At 38.3% G+C, this 15295-nt stretch overlaps 3 protein-coding genes across 3 annotated transcripts in view; all 3 read right to left on the bottom strand.

Moving 5' to 3' along the window:
- Window positions 1–15295, bottom strand: part of LOC139131049 (uncharacterized) — an 84862-nt gene that overhangs the window by 42467 nt on the left and 27100 nt on the right. The window lies entirely within an intron of this gene.
- Window positions 989–4446, bottom strand: LOC139131046 (uncharacterized). The gene is made up of 2 exons (XM_070696977.1): window positions 4307–4446; window positions 989–2664 (listed from the first exon to the last, which is right to left on the bottom strand). Exon 2 carries the CDS (start codon window positions 2655–2657, stop codon window positions 1497–1499), a length of 1161 nt encoding a protein of 386 aa, XP_070553078.1. The 5' UTR covers window positions 2658–2664; window positions 4307–4446; the 3' UTR covers window positions 989–1496.
- On the bottom strand, window positions 10196–14937 carry LOC139131047 (uncharacterized). Its single transcript, XM_070696978.1, has 2 exons — window positions 14624–14937; window positions 10196–12667 (listed from the first exon to the last, which is right to left on the bottom strand). Exon 2 carries the CDS (start codon window positions 12658–12660, stop codon window positions 11107–11109), a length of 1554 nt encoding a protein of 517 aa, XP_070553079.1. The 5' UTR covers window positions 12661–12667; window positions 14624–14937; the 3' UTR covers window positions 10196–11106.

Raw genomic sequence — 15295 nt, forward strand, 5'->3', positions numbered from 1 at the left:
ACTGAGACATCTGGACTTGATTCAAGTCGATGATCATGTGAAATATAAAGTTAGTGCAGCAAGTTACGGGGCATTATTGTTAGCTTTTATGTGAAACGCTTTGACGGGGTGACCGCAATACTATCCTACGCCGTCTTCACTGAAATATACAGAGCAATGCATCTGCGCTTGCGTGAGATAAACACAAAGGGTAGTGCAATTGGGCATGCGTGGAGTGAAGGTGATCGGCAATAAGATTCTTCCTAATGTGAATCTCAACTATATCGCGGCCAGGAAAAAAAACCCAGTCACGATTACTGTACGACATCGTATTCACCAAACTATTTTAATTGTATTCTAAGGTTTGTACCAAGTCTACGTAACAGCTGTCACTATAAAATAATTATAAAGTTGCTTACACTCAGTCTGGAAATTCTTGAAATCATGTGTTGCAAACCTTGAGGAATTACAATCAATGATTAGGCTATTTTCTTCCTTCGCATGAGCACTGATTGTAACTGGACAACTAGAAACACTGCAGTATTGGGTGAACTTTCGTCTAATACTATAAGAATCGAATTACTATGTCTCTACCCTAACTGCTACATTAAATAACGATATTTTAACTGAAATGTGGTGCCCAAACCTATTCTTTGAAGGCGAGGATGGATCCTCTATGCCATGTTTTTTCCTTCAAGTTCAAATGCACCCTTTGTTACTTGTTTGACATCTTTGTCAGATCGAACTAACACAGCGTCCTGTCGTTTTTTATGAAAAGCGTAACAGAGAAACAAGTTGTAGTCAGAGAAATGACTTGTAACATGTATGCAAAGATATAGGGTGTATGTGCGCATGTATGTATGTATATGTAAATATGTATGTATGTATGTATGTATGTATGTATGTATGTATGTATGTATGTATGTATGTATGTATGTATGTACGTACGTATGTATGTATGTATGTATGTATGTATGTATGTATGTATGTATGTATGTATGTATGTACGTACGTACGTACGTATGTACGTCACGTGTGTTGTGTTTTTATTGACTTAATTACTGAATCTTTTTAAAACGGAATTTCGACAACTGTGTAAAATTTGGTCTGAATCTAAATGTTCGAAACCTCTCTAAGAATTTTAACAATCAAATCTGCATACTTCTGGGCAGTTGCTTCGCTTGTCACATGGCTTCGATAGACCAAACTCCACTGCAATCGACCGTGAACCGTGCAAATGAAATGACTGAACAAATCGCCGACTTCAGTTGACTCGCATGCGCAGTACCTTTCAGCCAATTCGAACTTACGAGGGGTTTTCTTGGTAAAGTAGTCCAGGTTACCTAGGTTAGACATGAAGAACAGTGCACGGCTGCGGCCGGAGTATTTATCGTCCGGACTGGGTTGAAATAAATCGGGTGTCGAGATATTTTGAATTTTTGTCACGAATAACATGGATTTCAAAAGCCATTGAACGGATCCAGCGTTTATCTTCGAGTGACTCTCTCTGGTGATGGCTACTGCAAGGTTAGTAAGTCTTTCGGTGTTCTTATACCTTTGTGAACCTTTATTGGCAACCGTAATCCGGCGGAAAAATGTGAGAAATTCCTTGCTGGATCTATCGTTTGCTTTACATAGAACCGTTGTAAGTTGACTGCATGGACCGTCTCCACCTCCTGGTCGCATGTTAGGGCACCATCTTGCATGATTTCTGCGATAGCAACCGATGCAGCTGCGGCCAACACACCGTTTACTGTAGCGTTGTGTTTTCGACTGACGTCACAGACTTTTGATGTCTCCTCTCGGGAAAATGCTATGGGTATGATGCAAGTAGCCCTCTTTGCATTACTGTCACGCTCAGCTTCAGTGCCGAACCGAGCTATGAACGGATTTCTTTTCTGGATAAGTTTGGCAAATGGAGAAAAGGCAAAATATAGTTTGAACAAAATACTCTCTCTCCAATTCAACTCTTTGATTCCCAGGATGTCATGAGCGTGGGGAAGTAGTGGATAACTTTCAGGCATCTCGTCTTTTCCCTCCGCAACAAGTGACATGTTGGTCAAAAGTTCATCAGTGAATCTCATCATCGTGTTGCCATCAGCGATAGCGTGTACGAAAGTAACAAACAATGTTGATTTGTAAACACCGTCTTCGAACTTGTGGCCACTGCCCCCGTTTCGCATTATCCTTATTCGCCACAACGGTCCAGCTCGCGTATCAAACTTTGATGTCAGCTCTTGCTGGTGTACGTCTTGCCAGTTATCGCCCTCAACGGTCTTCACATTGACGATGTCTTCATACATAGGTGCGAAATAATACCGTTTCTTCCCTGTTGTATCGATGATATCGCAGACACGCATGCGTAGCAAAGGATGTCGCGCTCTGACCATTTTAGCTGCCGTTCGCACCAGCTCCTCAGTGACAGGTAGCTTTGATTCCACAAATATTGCGTACACGTTTATCATTGCTCCAAATTTCTCCAATAAAATAAGAAATATGTACTCCAGGAATGACATTTCACGTCCTCCGGGAAAAGGATTGGTGAAATCATCAGTGGATGATGATATTGTAAGCTTTCTTGCCGCAAAGAGGAGCCAAGCTATCAGACAGATAGCACAGGCGGCTACCACAGTCACAGTGTCAGGTGCTAAGTCGGTGAAGGACCGAGCGGTATCCATCTTGTCTCTATGTGCGGAATAAACACAACATATGCTTTAATATTAGCAAATAAAGAAACGAATAAACAAGCAAAAATGGATAAACGATTAAACATATCTTTAAATTCATAAATCTGTGCCATTTCTTCTCTTTTGAACAGATAAATAAGATACCAAAGCCTACATTTAAGAATTCTAGTCAAAAAGCAAAAATTAATCTTTCCAATTTTGTGTAAGCCTTATCCATTGGCTGGTAAAATTCTGCTATATCTTTGGACACCTCTAGCTCATCAGTTTTACCGTTCTTATGATCTCACATGGTCCATGGCATAATAACATCCAAATTTAAACACCGTTCGCATGTTTCTCCGAACAAACGACCAGCCACGTCAAGGATATTCCTGTTTACCCGTCGCCACGATGCTTTGTGGTTCAGGGATAGAGAAAGGATAGACCCGCCAGAGAATTTTTTTATCATATGTCCAAATAAGTGTTGTCTTTTGCCAAGTGAGACCATTCACCGTCATTGAGGTCTCCATATTTATACGAAGTGATTGCCATAAAACCTAGCTGCATTTGCGCAGATGACCGTTTCACTTTGTTGCTGTCCATCCAACGCTTCGTTTGTTGTCGTCCCAATGAAAGTTGTGTGATGATGCCGATTCGTCATTGAGTTCAACCACAGAGAAATAAGGTTTATCAATAAAGAACGTATATTGTTTATTTTCGTTTGTTTTACTTGTTTGTGTAAAGTACAGTCGATAAATGATACTTTAAAATTTTTCTAATATAATCCCACTTGTATGAAATAAAAGCAGAACCTGACTTTGCCATGAGAAGTAAGCACTCGTTTGTGTCCACAGCTCTCTAAAAATACTCACCCTGTCTAATAAGGGTGCAGGACATGTTGGACTGGCGTTCTGGAGTTAACTCAACTCGAATTACAAAAAACAAGAACTCACGTAATTTTCTAGCCAATCAGAAACTGGTTTTTGCATACGAAGCCAATAAAATACAATCTTTACTCATTATGATTGTCTTATGTATATTTTAATATCCCTACTTAATGTAATTCAAATATTGATGCTGCCACGTAGGCACAAACGACTGTCACAAGGAGTGATAATTAGCTACATATACTAATATAAACAAAGAGACGTACTGGAATGCAGTAAAGGAATATCATCATCAGTCTAGTGACCTCTTATGTGCATGTATCAAGGACAGCATCTTACTCATTACTATAATTACACATACACATTGCAATTATCAGGCAGTTAACTAATTAAGAAACATAATAAAGACGATTATACAGAATCGTCACATACCTAACAGTACGGGAATTCTAAACTGTCTTCAGTACCTGTGCCAATTTGCGTAGTCGTAATTATTGCTCATATTGTGTATGGCACTGGGCGTTAACGTTCATAATGTTGCCTTCACCGTCTGTAAATAACCGACACATCGAATGCAACCTTGTAATGGGCATTGCCGTTTTTGATTACGACTGTAACCATGACATATGACCCTGCAGACCGTGTGATATCACGGTCGGAACGTTGGGAGTTGAGCATGAAGCTTCGAGGAGCGATTTGACGACGTCATTTCTAATGGGCATGGATGTAAAAGTATTGTCGTTGGTTTCGACATCTAGAATATATGTAATTTACCTTGAGAATCAGGAGTGTTCGGTTTGAGTTCCAGAGTGGATCATACGGCTATACTAGCTGCAAATCAGCTGACCGACTGAGCCTGTCTTCAGTTGGTTGCACTATGTATGGCTGCCAGAGCATGACCGTGACCACGTGACCGCATTGAGGCCATGCAAATCTGAAAGGGATATTCCCGAAAATGCTGCAGAGTGATACTCTGTTTGTTTGCAAGGAAAATTTAAAAGAGGCAGATTTCAGCGATGATACGGCACAATTTAAGCAAATTATTGGAGCTAAATGTGTATTCAAAAGAGGATTTTAGACATGACACTGACAATAATATCGGTAATTTTTTGTTCACAGTAAAGTTGCCTCGACTAGTAGATATCCGTTTCATTTTGGGCCAAAAGGTATATCTATTTCAAACAACCATATCAACACATGTATTATAAGGACAAAATCGCTCGCTTTGAGCTGTTTTTGCATGAATTTTGTATATGAAAAATAATTTCTGATGTGTGACTTCTTGAAATACTGGCCAACTGTGCACAACCTATTAAAACTCTGCTTTCAGAGGGGCAAGATTAAACGTTCAGTGAAACATTTTACAGTCTGTACTAAAAATTTCAAGTTCAAAAATTCTGGTGTACAGCTTTCACCATGCATGGCTAAACATTCACTGTGTATATCATAGAAAATCGAGAAAAACGAGGGTCTATAGTTATATTGACCTCATGCCAGCTTTTATAATGGCATCTTAATTGACAGTGCCTTACATACAGATAAGGATAAAACTTTCCCTTACATTGTGGCAATGTATATTTGCCATCGGAAAGCCACTTGGAATAGGAAAGAATCCATTTTTACTAGGAGTCCACAAACTAAATCATGTATGCATTTGGCAAAGGGGTAATTTTTGACACTTTTTGCAGTCTTTCAATTTGTACACTGAGTGTCTTCATGCAAGCAGTCCATGTTCACAATAAACACGAGAGGAACTAAATTGGGATAATTGGATTTTCATATTTTTTAAATTTCTCAAAAGTGTTAGGTGCTAGATAGTTGAATGTTGCAATAATACAAATTACTCATAAAAATAAGTGTGTTATGTAAAAAGAAAAGCAGATGAGATTACATTTGTAGATTAAATCGACATTACTTCACCAACCAATTATCCAAAATTAGTTCCAATCGCGTTAATATCACACAACTGTCAAAAAAGAGCGACTTTGTCCCTCTGACCTCTAAAACGAGTTATTGTCCTTATTATGAATTACGTCACAGGACACACCTTCGCAATACTTAAACATTCCATTGTTTATTGTTATTATGCTGCCATTCGGTTATTTCATTCGTTTCGTTTGTATACATCATTCAGTTCGAAAATGTGACTTAAGTGAAAATGTACATTTGGTAATTCGTCTTTTGGTCAAATAAATTTATCTATACAGGCATACGTATTCAATTCGGAATTGGTCTAGCCAAAGGGTGATAAGGGCTTACTTCATGATATCGCAGCCGTGTTGACAAATCGATCTAACCCTACATTACCAGAGCGTCCGCATGGTAATTATTTGCATTTTCCTTGAATATGGTATTGATTTAAGTAACTAACCTTTCATAATATAAGGACTAAGACTGCATTCACAAACACCTCTGGGAGGGAGGGGGAATTGACGTAGGCATTTGAAAATATCGATGGTAAGTTGTGTGGGGCATTTGAAGAGATTTGGGGACTTAACCCTTTGAGTGCCAAAGTCGATTTTTGTCGCCTTAATAAAATATAATTCAGACAACGTTTTCAGTCCAAACATTTTGTTCTGTTTTTTCCCCAAAAATTTTGACCAAAAGCTGGAATCTATAAAAAGTGCTCTCCATTTGGTCCAGAATTTTCGAAAGAATTACAGAAAAATTCAGAAAAAATTGGTAAAATGTTTCATTATACTTTTGGTGGGACAATTACAGCACTCAAAGGGAAGGACTCGAAACGAAACTGTCTCTGATTGATATAAAATATGTATTGGCTTGTCTCTGAAATAAAAAGTCACAAAAAATACATTATCTGTCGTATAAATATTATCAAGAAAACGTACACAAACATACAAGTACTTTCTTACACACATACTGTAGGCATCAACCCAGATCACGTGGAACTGCTCCAGCCTCTTTGTTCAGTGTCAACAGAAACATAAATTTTGTTTTTTAAGTAGCTATACAAAGATTAGAGCAAGATGTTTTTTCCAATGCACAACATTTAGGATTAATGAAACAGCCTATCTACAACTTTTTTCTGTATTCTCTAGCAGGCAACCAAAAGTTTGAGCTCAAACTTGTGAAACTAAATGAAAGTTGTTGATAACCGTACTGAAAACAACTTGTGAGACCTCTTTCCATACATTGGCACCGAAACGGTGGAAGTCACACTGGGCTCACTTTAAATAGGACACAAGTGGGACAGTACACACAGTCCGACTGGCCTTTCAGTAAACAACTCAGATTTATGGGATATTGGCCATTTACATAACCTTTGGGTGACATTACATCCTGGGTTTTTGTCAGTATGGGATCATACAGCAATAAACTTTTCTCCCTTGTTAACAAGGAAAGCAGATTTTTCGTTCAAGAAGTTGATCAAAAATTGAATGGTACGGTTGACTATTGCAAAGTTTGAATGCAAAATGGCAAATCCATACCAACGAAAATGGCAAGATGTGAAGGTCATACAGGGGTCATGAAACTATTGTACAATGTATTCAATGTAAAAATGGTGTTAGTACGCACTTTGCTTTTCACTGAATGTACAAGGACCCCGTCCTCCTGTTGGATCATTGTAGTTATTTTCTGTGTAACACATGGCGAGACACCGGGGCTGGAGGAATCTCGATCGAAATCTTATTTTTTTTAAGACTCCCGCTCAATTGCCTCAAAGTTTCAAATCCCTATCTATATGATCAATTTTTCAAGTTCCCCAAACTATCACAAGCCTGCATATTTATAAGGGATGTACGCGCATAAATAGACATGTATTGCACAGTTCTGTTCGCGGATGTTCAACACTACCTCTTATTAGTAGTTTGCAGAGTCATAAATTCTTAAGGCAAGTTCTTGAACTGATCCATTTTTAAACACATCAGTGGACTGTTTGATTTATCAGTCTAAGCTAACGTGAGTCAATCAAACTCTGGCCAGGACAATGGCACCTGCTAAAGAGCACACAAAATGACGATCATGACAGAGTATGCAAATTGTGAATTCCTGACTACATTTTGCCAAATTGTGAGAAACTGAGCACAGTGACCTACCAAAAATTTGTTTCTACAGTACAAGACATATATGACTTACAAAGTCCAGTATTCAGCTTGCTACGCAGCCTGTGTGTGTGTACCATGCATTTGTATCATTTACAAATGACATTCAGTCTGGACTCTATTATCACCCAGTACATATTTATATGCAAACTTTGTCGACAAACCGAATATTGTGTGTTTCAGCATGCTGTAGGGAGACAGCAAGAAACTGTAGTTAATATATTGCATAGATATATTGAAAAAATATCAATAATTGCAGCTTCTGCTCCGTTACTAGGCCTACTTGTTTGTTTGTTTTTTACGAAAAATAATACGTTTAGATTTTTTCGAAATAAAAGTCATGAAATATGACAAAATGTTTGTAGATTTAGTTTAATTATCACTAACATTAGAGAAATTGGATGACATTAAAATGTTATTCATTTTTCATTGAATTACCTACCAAACCTTGGAATCAGCAAAATGTAAAACGTAAAAGGGAATCAAAAAATGTTCAGGTCCCCCATAGGCAGTGTAAAACTTTCAGGTCCCCCTATACTACCCCAAAAATTTTCGACCCCCCTCCCTGAATTCCTCCAGCCCTCTCATCATTTTTGTGAACGCAGCCTAACCGTCAATCATTGTTGACTGACTCTGTATGTGAATGATCCCGGCGGTGTGTGGTGTCATAATTGACCCGTCATCGACCGGAGCTCTGGACGTCCTATTTGGGCACATTTCAAGCGTAATTAGTGCTCGTTTTCTACATTATAGAGAAGTCTGTTGTTAAAGACAGTTTCAAGTAATATTCTTTGTTTTTAACCTTTCATTCGTGTGATTTGTTAACAATTAATTGTTTTAGGCACGTGCACTTTGATCAATTACCCGAACTTTTGGTTTTGTGATGAAAGTCATCTTCCCTTTACGAGAAGAAGCCAGATTCGTTTAGTGATAGGGTCAATCATCGTTGACTTAATCTAAACGTGCGCGACCCGAAGTGTGGTTTCGAGAAAAAAAAAACAAAACTTTTTTCCTTTGTTTTAGTCTTTCGCCGGTTTCATGTCTACTGTTATTAATTGTTGTTGTAGACGACCTTGCAAATCAGTTTGATAAGAGGAGAGTGTTGGTATATTTTTTTCAAGACTCTGAAAACAAAACTATTGCTCAACGCTGGGACTGTCTTGACCTTCGGTCAATGTGCTGTTACCTGAGTCACACAGAATCTCCAAACAGGAAAAATGGTAAACCATGATATAAATGTAAACATGACTGTAAGCTTATATATTGACTCTGTATAAATACCTTATAAATTATTTGAAGTTAATTGAATATCTATTTTAAATCGCCGAAACAAATATTAGAAAACAAATTAAAACTGCAAAAAAATGAAAATAACCCGATATGTAAAAAATACTGGCTTTTCTCATCATCTATCACAGTCATCTCAAATCATCCATTTAAAGCTCCATAACTTTTGGCTATTTTTTCAGTTACATTGTCTTGTGAATCTAGTGTAGTTTCTAGCTATAGGCCTACTATGTACGTGTATATAAATGTCCAGTATTTAGCTTATTAACAGCCTCTATGTGTAAAGTCAGTATTGTTATTGTTTAAAATTGAATTGAAATCCTGACTACTGTCTTTACTCATATACAGAGTATTTAACCAAACAGAATATTTGTTATTCCAGTATGCTGTAGGAAGTAGAAGAAGAAACTGCAGTTGATACACACAAAAAAATACACTGAAAATTTACCAAAAGGTACAGCTACGTCCCTTTTATACGATTATGCTAATTGTGTTCAATTTTCCTGACAGGGTAGGTGTCATCAAGTGTTTTGAAGTCACTGTGACATGTGTTTATTTTATGAATGCCTATACTTTGACTCAATCTGGCGGGAAATACGCTTAGCAACGGAGTATCGAGTGTCGTGGAACTTGTATATATAACCACTCTCAATCGCAGCTACATTCAAATCCTCAAACCGATACCGAACCGATACTGCAGTTTGCAACCATTTCTTATATATGAAGAAATTTTGGATTAGATTGTACAAGAGAATTGCGTAAACATTCGCAGAACAATCGGCTCTGTAAGATTAAATCACGTGACATTTTATGTTTTCTGAAAAATCAATGACAAATTCGCGTCGACGTTAGCTGTATTCCTTGATTCTAATATTGGAAAGCACCCGACTGTCTCTCTGCGAAAGACACAACATTTTGATTTGTTTTCAGTTTTTTTGAGACATCTTTCTCTTTGGCATTTTTCACCCCAAAGTTTAGTAGTTACAACACCTAAACAATACGTATTCCTCGACAAAGATTTGTCGTACACAAAATGCATCCCTCCTATCTAAATTTATCTGCATATCCTAAGTCGCAAAAATCAGACTTCAACTTCGTAGGACAATGGAATTCGTATATTTTGCCTCGCCCGTTGAAGGTTGACATTCTTCCTGGAAAACGGTCAGTGCGTCCTCGTTTATTCATTCAAATACAAATCCCTTATGACAAATTGTAGTTCGTATAAAAATAGCTCATACGATGGTATTCCCAAAGTTATACCCTTTGCCATAGAGAGGATGAAACTTTATGTATATTAATCCATGAAGTGAAAAGAAACTATCAACTCTAGTATTATCAGGAGTTTTATTTGTAGCATTGAGAAAGTGAGGTGGAGATTGTCACATTGCTACTCGTAAGAACAAACTCGATAAACGCACAAACAAACTAGAATAGCCGTACTTACGGGAGAAAAGGTTTTACATTAAGTGTTTTCCAATGAAGAAGATAGAAGTCAGTTTTTGAAATGGATTGACAAAAAAGTTAAATGAAATAAGTCAAGGTGGGCGATTTGCCTCCTTGCTTGTTTAAACAAGCTAAAGGGTCAGTATAAGAAGCTGTAGGTTAGATAAAGCTACAAGATCATTGTTTTCTTGCTTCGTTTATTGTTAAAATTTATATTTTGTTTTACCTTTTCACAATTACTTTTTATTGTATTAAAATGACTTGCACATGTAGCCGCGGCCAATTATGGAAGACTTAGAAAAATACAGGTACAAGGTTAGAATGCAGAGACAAAACAAAATGTTACATCTACTCAAAAACAAAAAGTTTTAAAACGATTTTAAAACAACTTTTCAACGATTTCCAAATTTGAAATAGGAAAGACACTCGCACATTTCAAAAATTCCGAAAAACCTCCTCTTTAATCGAACGGTTGAATAACATGGTATTTGGTCTAGCAAGCCTGTGTTTACGCTTTCCCTCATAAAGTCGAATACGATCACTTCTAAGAGTCCTTTCTGGAGTTAATACAAATTAAATCTTGCTATCCTGAAACTGTCAACATTAATATGAATAGAAAATGTTGTCAATAATAGTAAGTACATTGGGAATAATATCAACAGTGTGTTTTTACGAAACCGAATTGAAAAATATACTGAACTAATCTTCTTATCCAAGAGACGTGTTTCCTTTGTAATCACCGAATCTTACAAAACACACCATAAATCATTCTGCCTGCTACTAGGCGTCAGAGAGTTGTTTAAGTATTTTCATAATCAAATCTGCATACTTCTGGGCAATCACTTTGCTCGTCATGTGACTTCGATAGACCAGGCTCCACTGCAGCCGACCATGGACTGTGCAAATGTAGTGAGTGAACAAATCTCCAATTTTTGTCGATTCGCACGCGCAGTACCTTTCGGCTAGCTCAAACAGACGGGGAGTTTTCTTGGTGAAGTAGCTGAGATTACCCAAGTTGGACATCATAAACAATTCAGTACCGCGGCCAAGGTTTTCATCGTCAGGGTTGAGTTTAAATATGTCGATCATCGAAATGTTCTGAATTTTCATGAATAGTAAAAGTTTCAACCTCCACTGGACTAATCCTCCTTTTATTTTTGCATGGCTCTCCCTGGTGATTGTTGATGCAAGTTTGAGTATATCTTGAGGTGTTCTTGTACCTCCGGGAACCCTTATGGGCAACTGTATTCTGGAGGAGAACTGGGAAAATTTCCTCGCTGGATCTATTGGTGGATCACAGAAACGCTGCAAGTTGACTGCATGAATGGTGTCTACTTTCTGATCTGACGTCAGGTTGCCGTCCTGCATGATTTCTGCGATAGCAACCGCCGCAGCCGCTGTCAACACACCATTCACTGTGGCTTTGTGCTTTCGGCTGACGTCACGGATTTTCATTGTCTCTTCCATGGAAAACGCCATGCGTATGATACATGTAGCTCGCTTTGCATTGCTATTACGCATAATTTCAGCACCAAACCGAGCTAAGAACGGATTTCTCTTCTGGAATGACAGGAACAAGGGAAGAAAGATAATAAAGATCTTGAATGTTATCCAATCCCTCCAATTCAGTTCTTTGATTCCGAGGATGTCATGAGCGTGAGGAAGCAGTGGATAGCTTTCAGGCATCTCGTCTTTTCCCTCCGCAACAAGTGACATGTTGGTCAAAAGTTCGTCAGTGAATCTCATCATCGTGTTGCCATCAGCGATAGCATGTACGAAAGTAACAAACAACGTAGATTTGTAAACACCATCCTCGAACGTCGGGGCATCAGAATTTCGCATAATTCGTATCCTCCATAGAGGGCCAGTTCCTGTGTTAAACTTCGACGTTAACTCTTGCTGGTGTACGTCTTGCCAGTTATCGCCCTCAACGGTCTTCACATCGACGATGTCTTCATCCATAGGTGCGAAATAATGCCGTTTCTTTCCCCTTGTATCGATGATATCGCAGACACGCATGCGTAGCAAAGGATGTCGTGCTCTGATCATTTTAGCTGCCGTTCGCACCAGCTCCTCCGTGACAGGCAACTTTGATTCTACGAATATTGCATAGACGTTTATCATCGCTCCAAATCTTTCTAACATGGTTATCCATACGTATTCCATTGGTGACATTTCACGGCCGTCAGGAAAGGGATTGATGATCTCATCAGCGGATGGTGACGTTGTGAATTTTCTCGCCACGAAAAAGAGCCCAATCAGACCAAGAGCAAAAGTGTTTACCATAATCAAAGTTTCAGGTGCTACGTCTGTGATGTATGTAGATATATGCATCTTGTCCCTGTGCAAAGAATAAGAACAGAAATTCACTACATCAAAATTCAAAAGCAAATTAATAATTTCGTTACCCCGCCCCTAAAATGCTTAGACTGATGAAATATTGATGTCAAATCGGGCACAGACATGGGAAGTCGAAATTTTTCCTAGAAATGAACGCTTAGTTAGGTTGTCTTCACAAACATTCCGGGGGGGGGGAGATTTCTTGGAGGGGGCTTGAAAAAAGTACAACTTGCCGGGGGGGGGATCTGAAAACATTGACATTGGAAAGGGGGGACTTGAAAATTTATTATATATTTCTTTCCGGCACTTTCATTTTTTGGTATTTGTATTTTCGAAGCGCCCTTCGGGCACAAATTTTTGGGTATAATTAATTGGTGATCCAAGCTACCAACTTGAGGAAAGGATTTAGGTTGTCATGATTTCTACTAATACCCAAATCCTTTGTTGTGCAATGTTATTGTTAAAAACTGTCCTCTCTAATGAATTAAAATTTCAACTTAACTTTAAATAACAATTCAAGAGAAAACTTATTTGATAACATTCTCCCATTGACAATACATGGGGTCTAGGTCATTGTCAAACGTTTGTGTCGCCGTGTGCACATTTTTATTTTTTGAGGACTTTGACAGAATACAAACTATTTAGAATAGTGCATAGTGTCATCAATAACAACTGGAAGCTTAAGGTGAAACAACCTTTAAATAACGAGTTGGGAGATGAATACTGCTGTCTTAGATTTTGACATGAGAGTCCAAAGGACGTCGGTGCCCCTAGGCCTTATGTTTTGGTCATTAAGTTTGCAGCGGTTGTAAAAACGAACTTTAGTCCTTAGCAATGCATATCTTTGATTTCTTGCCCCTGGGTCAGCAGTGACATGACATGACAGGCCATTCCAGTGCAGCCCTTATTTCAATTTCTTTTGTGAAAAGTGATAATTATTGGTACGGTTAATTATAGAATATAAATACAATACAAATAATTTGTTAAGTCTGAGAGACAAGTTCACATTAGAACTTTTCATGCAAGCTTGTAAATCTCACATAACGTGAGTTTACGCTGCCACTTACTATAGCTTTTCAGTCCGTGTACAAGGTGTAATCAATATTCGAAGACGTTCATAAATGTTCAGAGCATTCATATTTGAAGCAAGGACTATTCGGGAATATTTTTGTGGTAGAAACGTTGAAGCCGAAGATATATCGTCACCGAAAATCATGCCATTAGGGTTGTGTCAAAATCTGCCGATTCGTCTTTCACAAGCCACCGTGGTTACCTGCAAGAATGTACTACCATTCATATGTACAAGAATTTTTTTTTATTTTTTGCATTACTACTCAAGTTTCTCAGAATATTTCCCACGGTAAGCTCAAAAAAAGATTGCACTAAATTCAGGCTATGAAACTTCTGAAAAAGATATGACACTTGGTCTTAAAGCAGACATAATTTTAGACCGTCCTGTAAAAAGCACTGTTTATCATGTATGACTGTTGCAACGAAGATAATTCGCTTTGAAAAGGTCTTCTTTAACTTTTATACAGGGTGACTGGCGGAAATCTTCAAGGTGCTCGGATTTTGAAAGACGTTTATTGTTACTACGTGACATTGTTGTCATAGCGAGGAAACTTGTCAGTCTTTTGTAGATACATGATTCTGCAGTCGAGCGTGTTGATCATAGAACTTCTTCAGGTGAAGCTTTTCGGGAAGGTTGATCTCTGGATCGCTCTGAGTCAGATATCAACCTTCTATGGCAGTCGCAGTCAGAAGTTAAATTCAACCAATGTCTTTGAATATTAGCATGTATCTATGGCATGACAACATGGTAAAATTTGTTATCTCGATTTTTTTTTCAGTCTATTTTATTCGAGAAAATTATTACACGCCGACGCAAAATAAGACTGCAAACGATGTGAAAACAACACCGACGTCTGATAAAGAAAGTTAGCCAAGTTGTAATTACCTTGTGAATGTAATCCGTCGAAACGCCTGCTAGATAGACGAAGCGATCTTGTGAAGAAAAGAATCGCCGACGACACCAATGTGTGGGCAGTGCACTCGATTGTTGCTACCCCAAGTCTGAAGTCTCGCTTACCTTATGAATCAAGAAGGTTCGGTTTCAGTGTAAGAGCAGAACACACTCAGCTGTCAAGCCGCTCGTATATCATAGAGTGTATAAGCAATATGTTAATGAACAGTGTCTTAAGGTCAGGCGAAGGACACTTTAACCGAGTGAAAAAGGAAGTTCGGAAGCCAAGTCGTCGTGATACACACGTATCAAAGAGTTCGGAGACTGTTTTCCCTCACATTAATGACACATTTTTTTTTCAATAAACCAGCATCGATGGCTCCCTCTCCTTGTCTTAATTCATACCTACTACGCTCTTTGCCTTGAAACGATCTGGGACATTATACTGTGATTTGCTAGTCTGCTTCAATATTTGACCGACTTTACTCATACCCAGAAGAAACATTTCAATGTGATTATCTGTCAACCTATTTTAATATTTGACCGACTTGAGTCACACCCAGAAACCATTGCACAAAATGGCTACCTAGCCGCCAGAAGCTATTTCATTCTAAATAAAGTATTGAGAAGTTAGAGCATTTACCCTGCCACTGTCGACCAAATATC

This window comes from Ptychodera flava, chromosome 4, assembly GCF_041260155.1.
Source record: "Ptychodera flava strain L36383 chromosome 4, AS_Pfla_20210202, whole genome shotgun sequence".
Lineage (NCBI taxonomy): Eukaryota > Metazoa > Hemichordata > Enteropneusta > Ptychoderidae > Ptychodera > Ptychodera flava.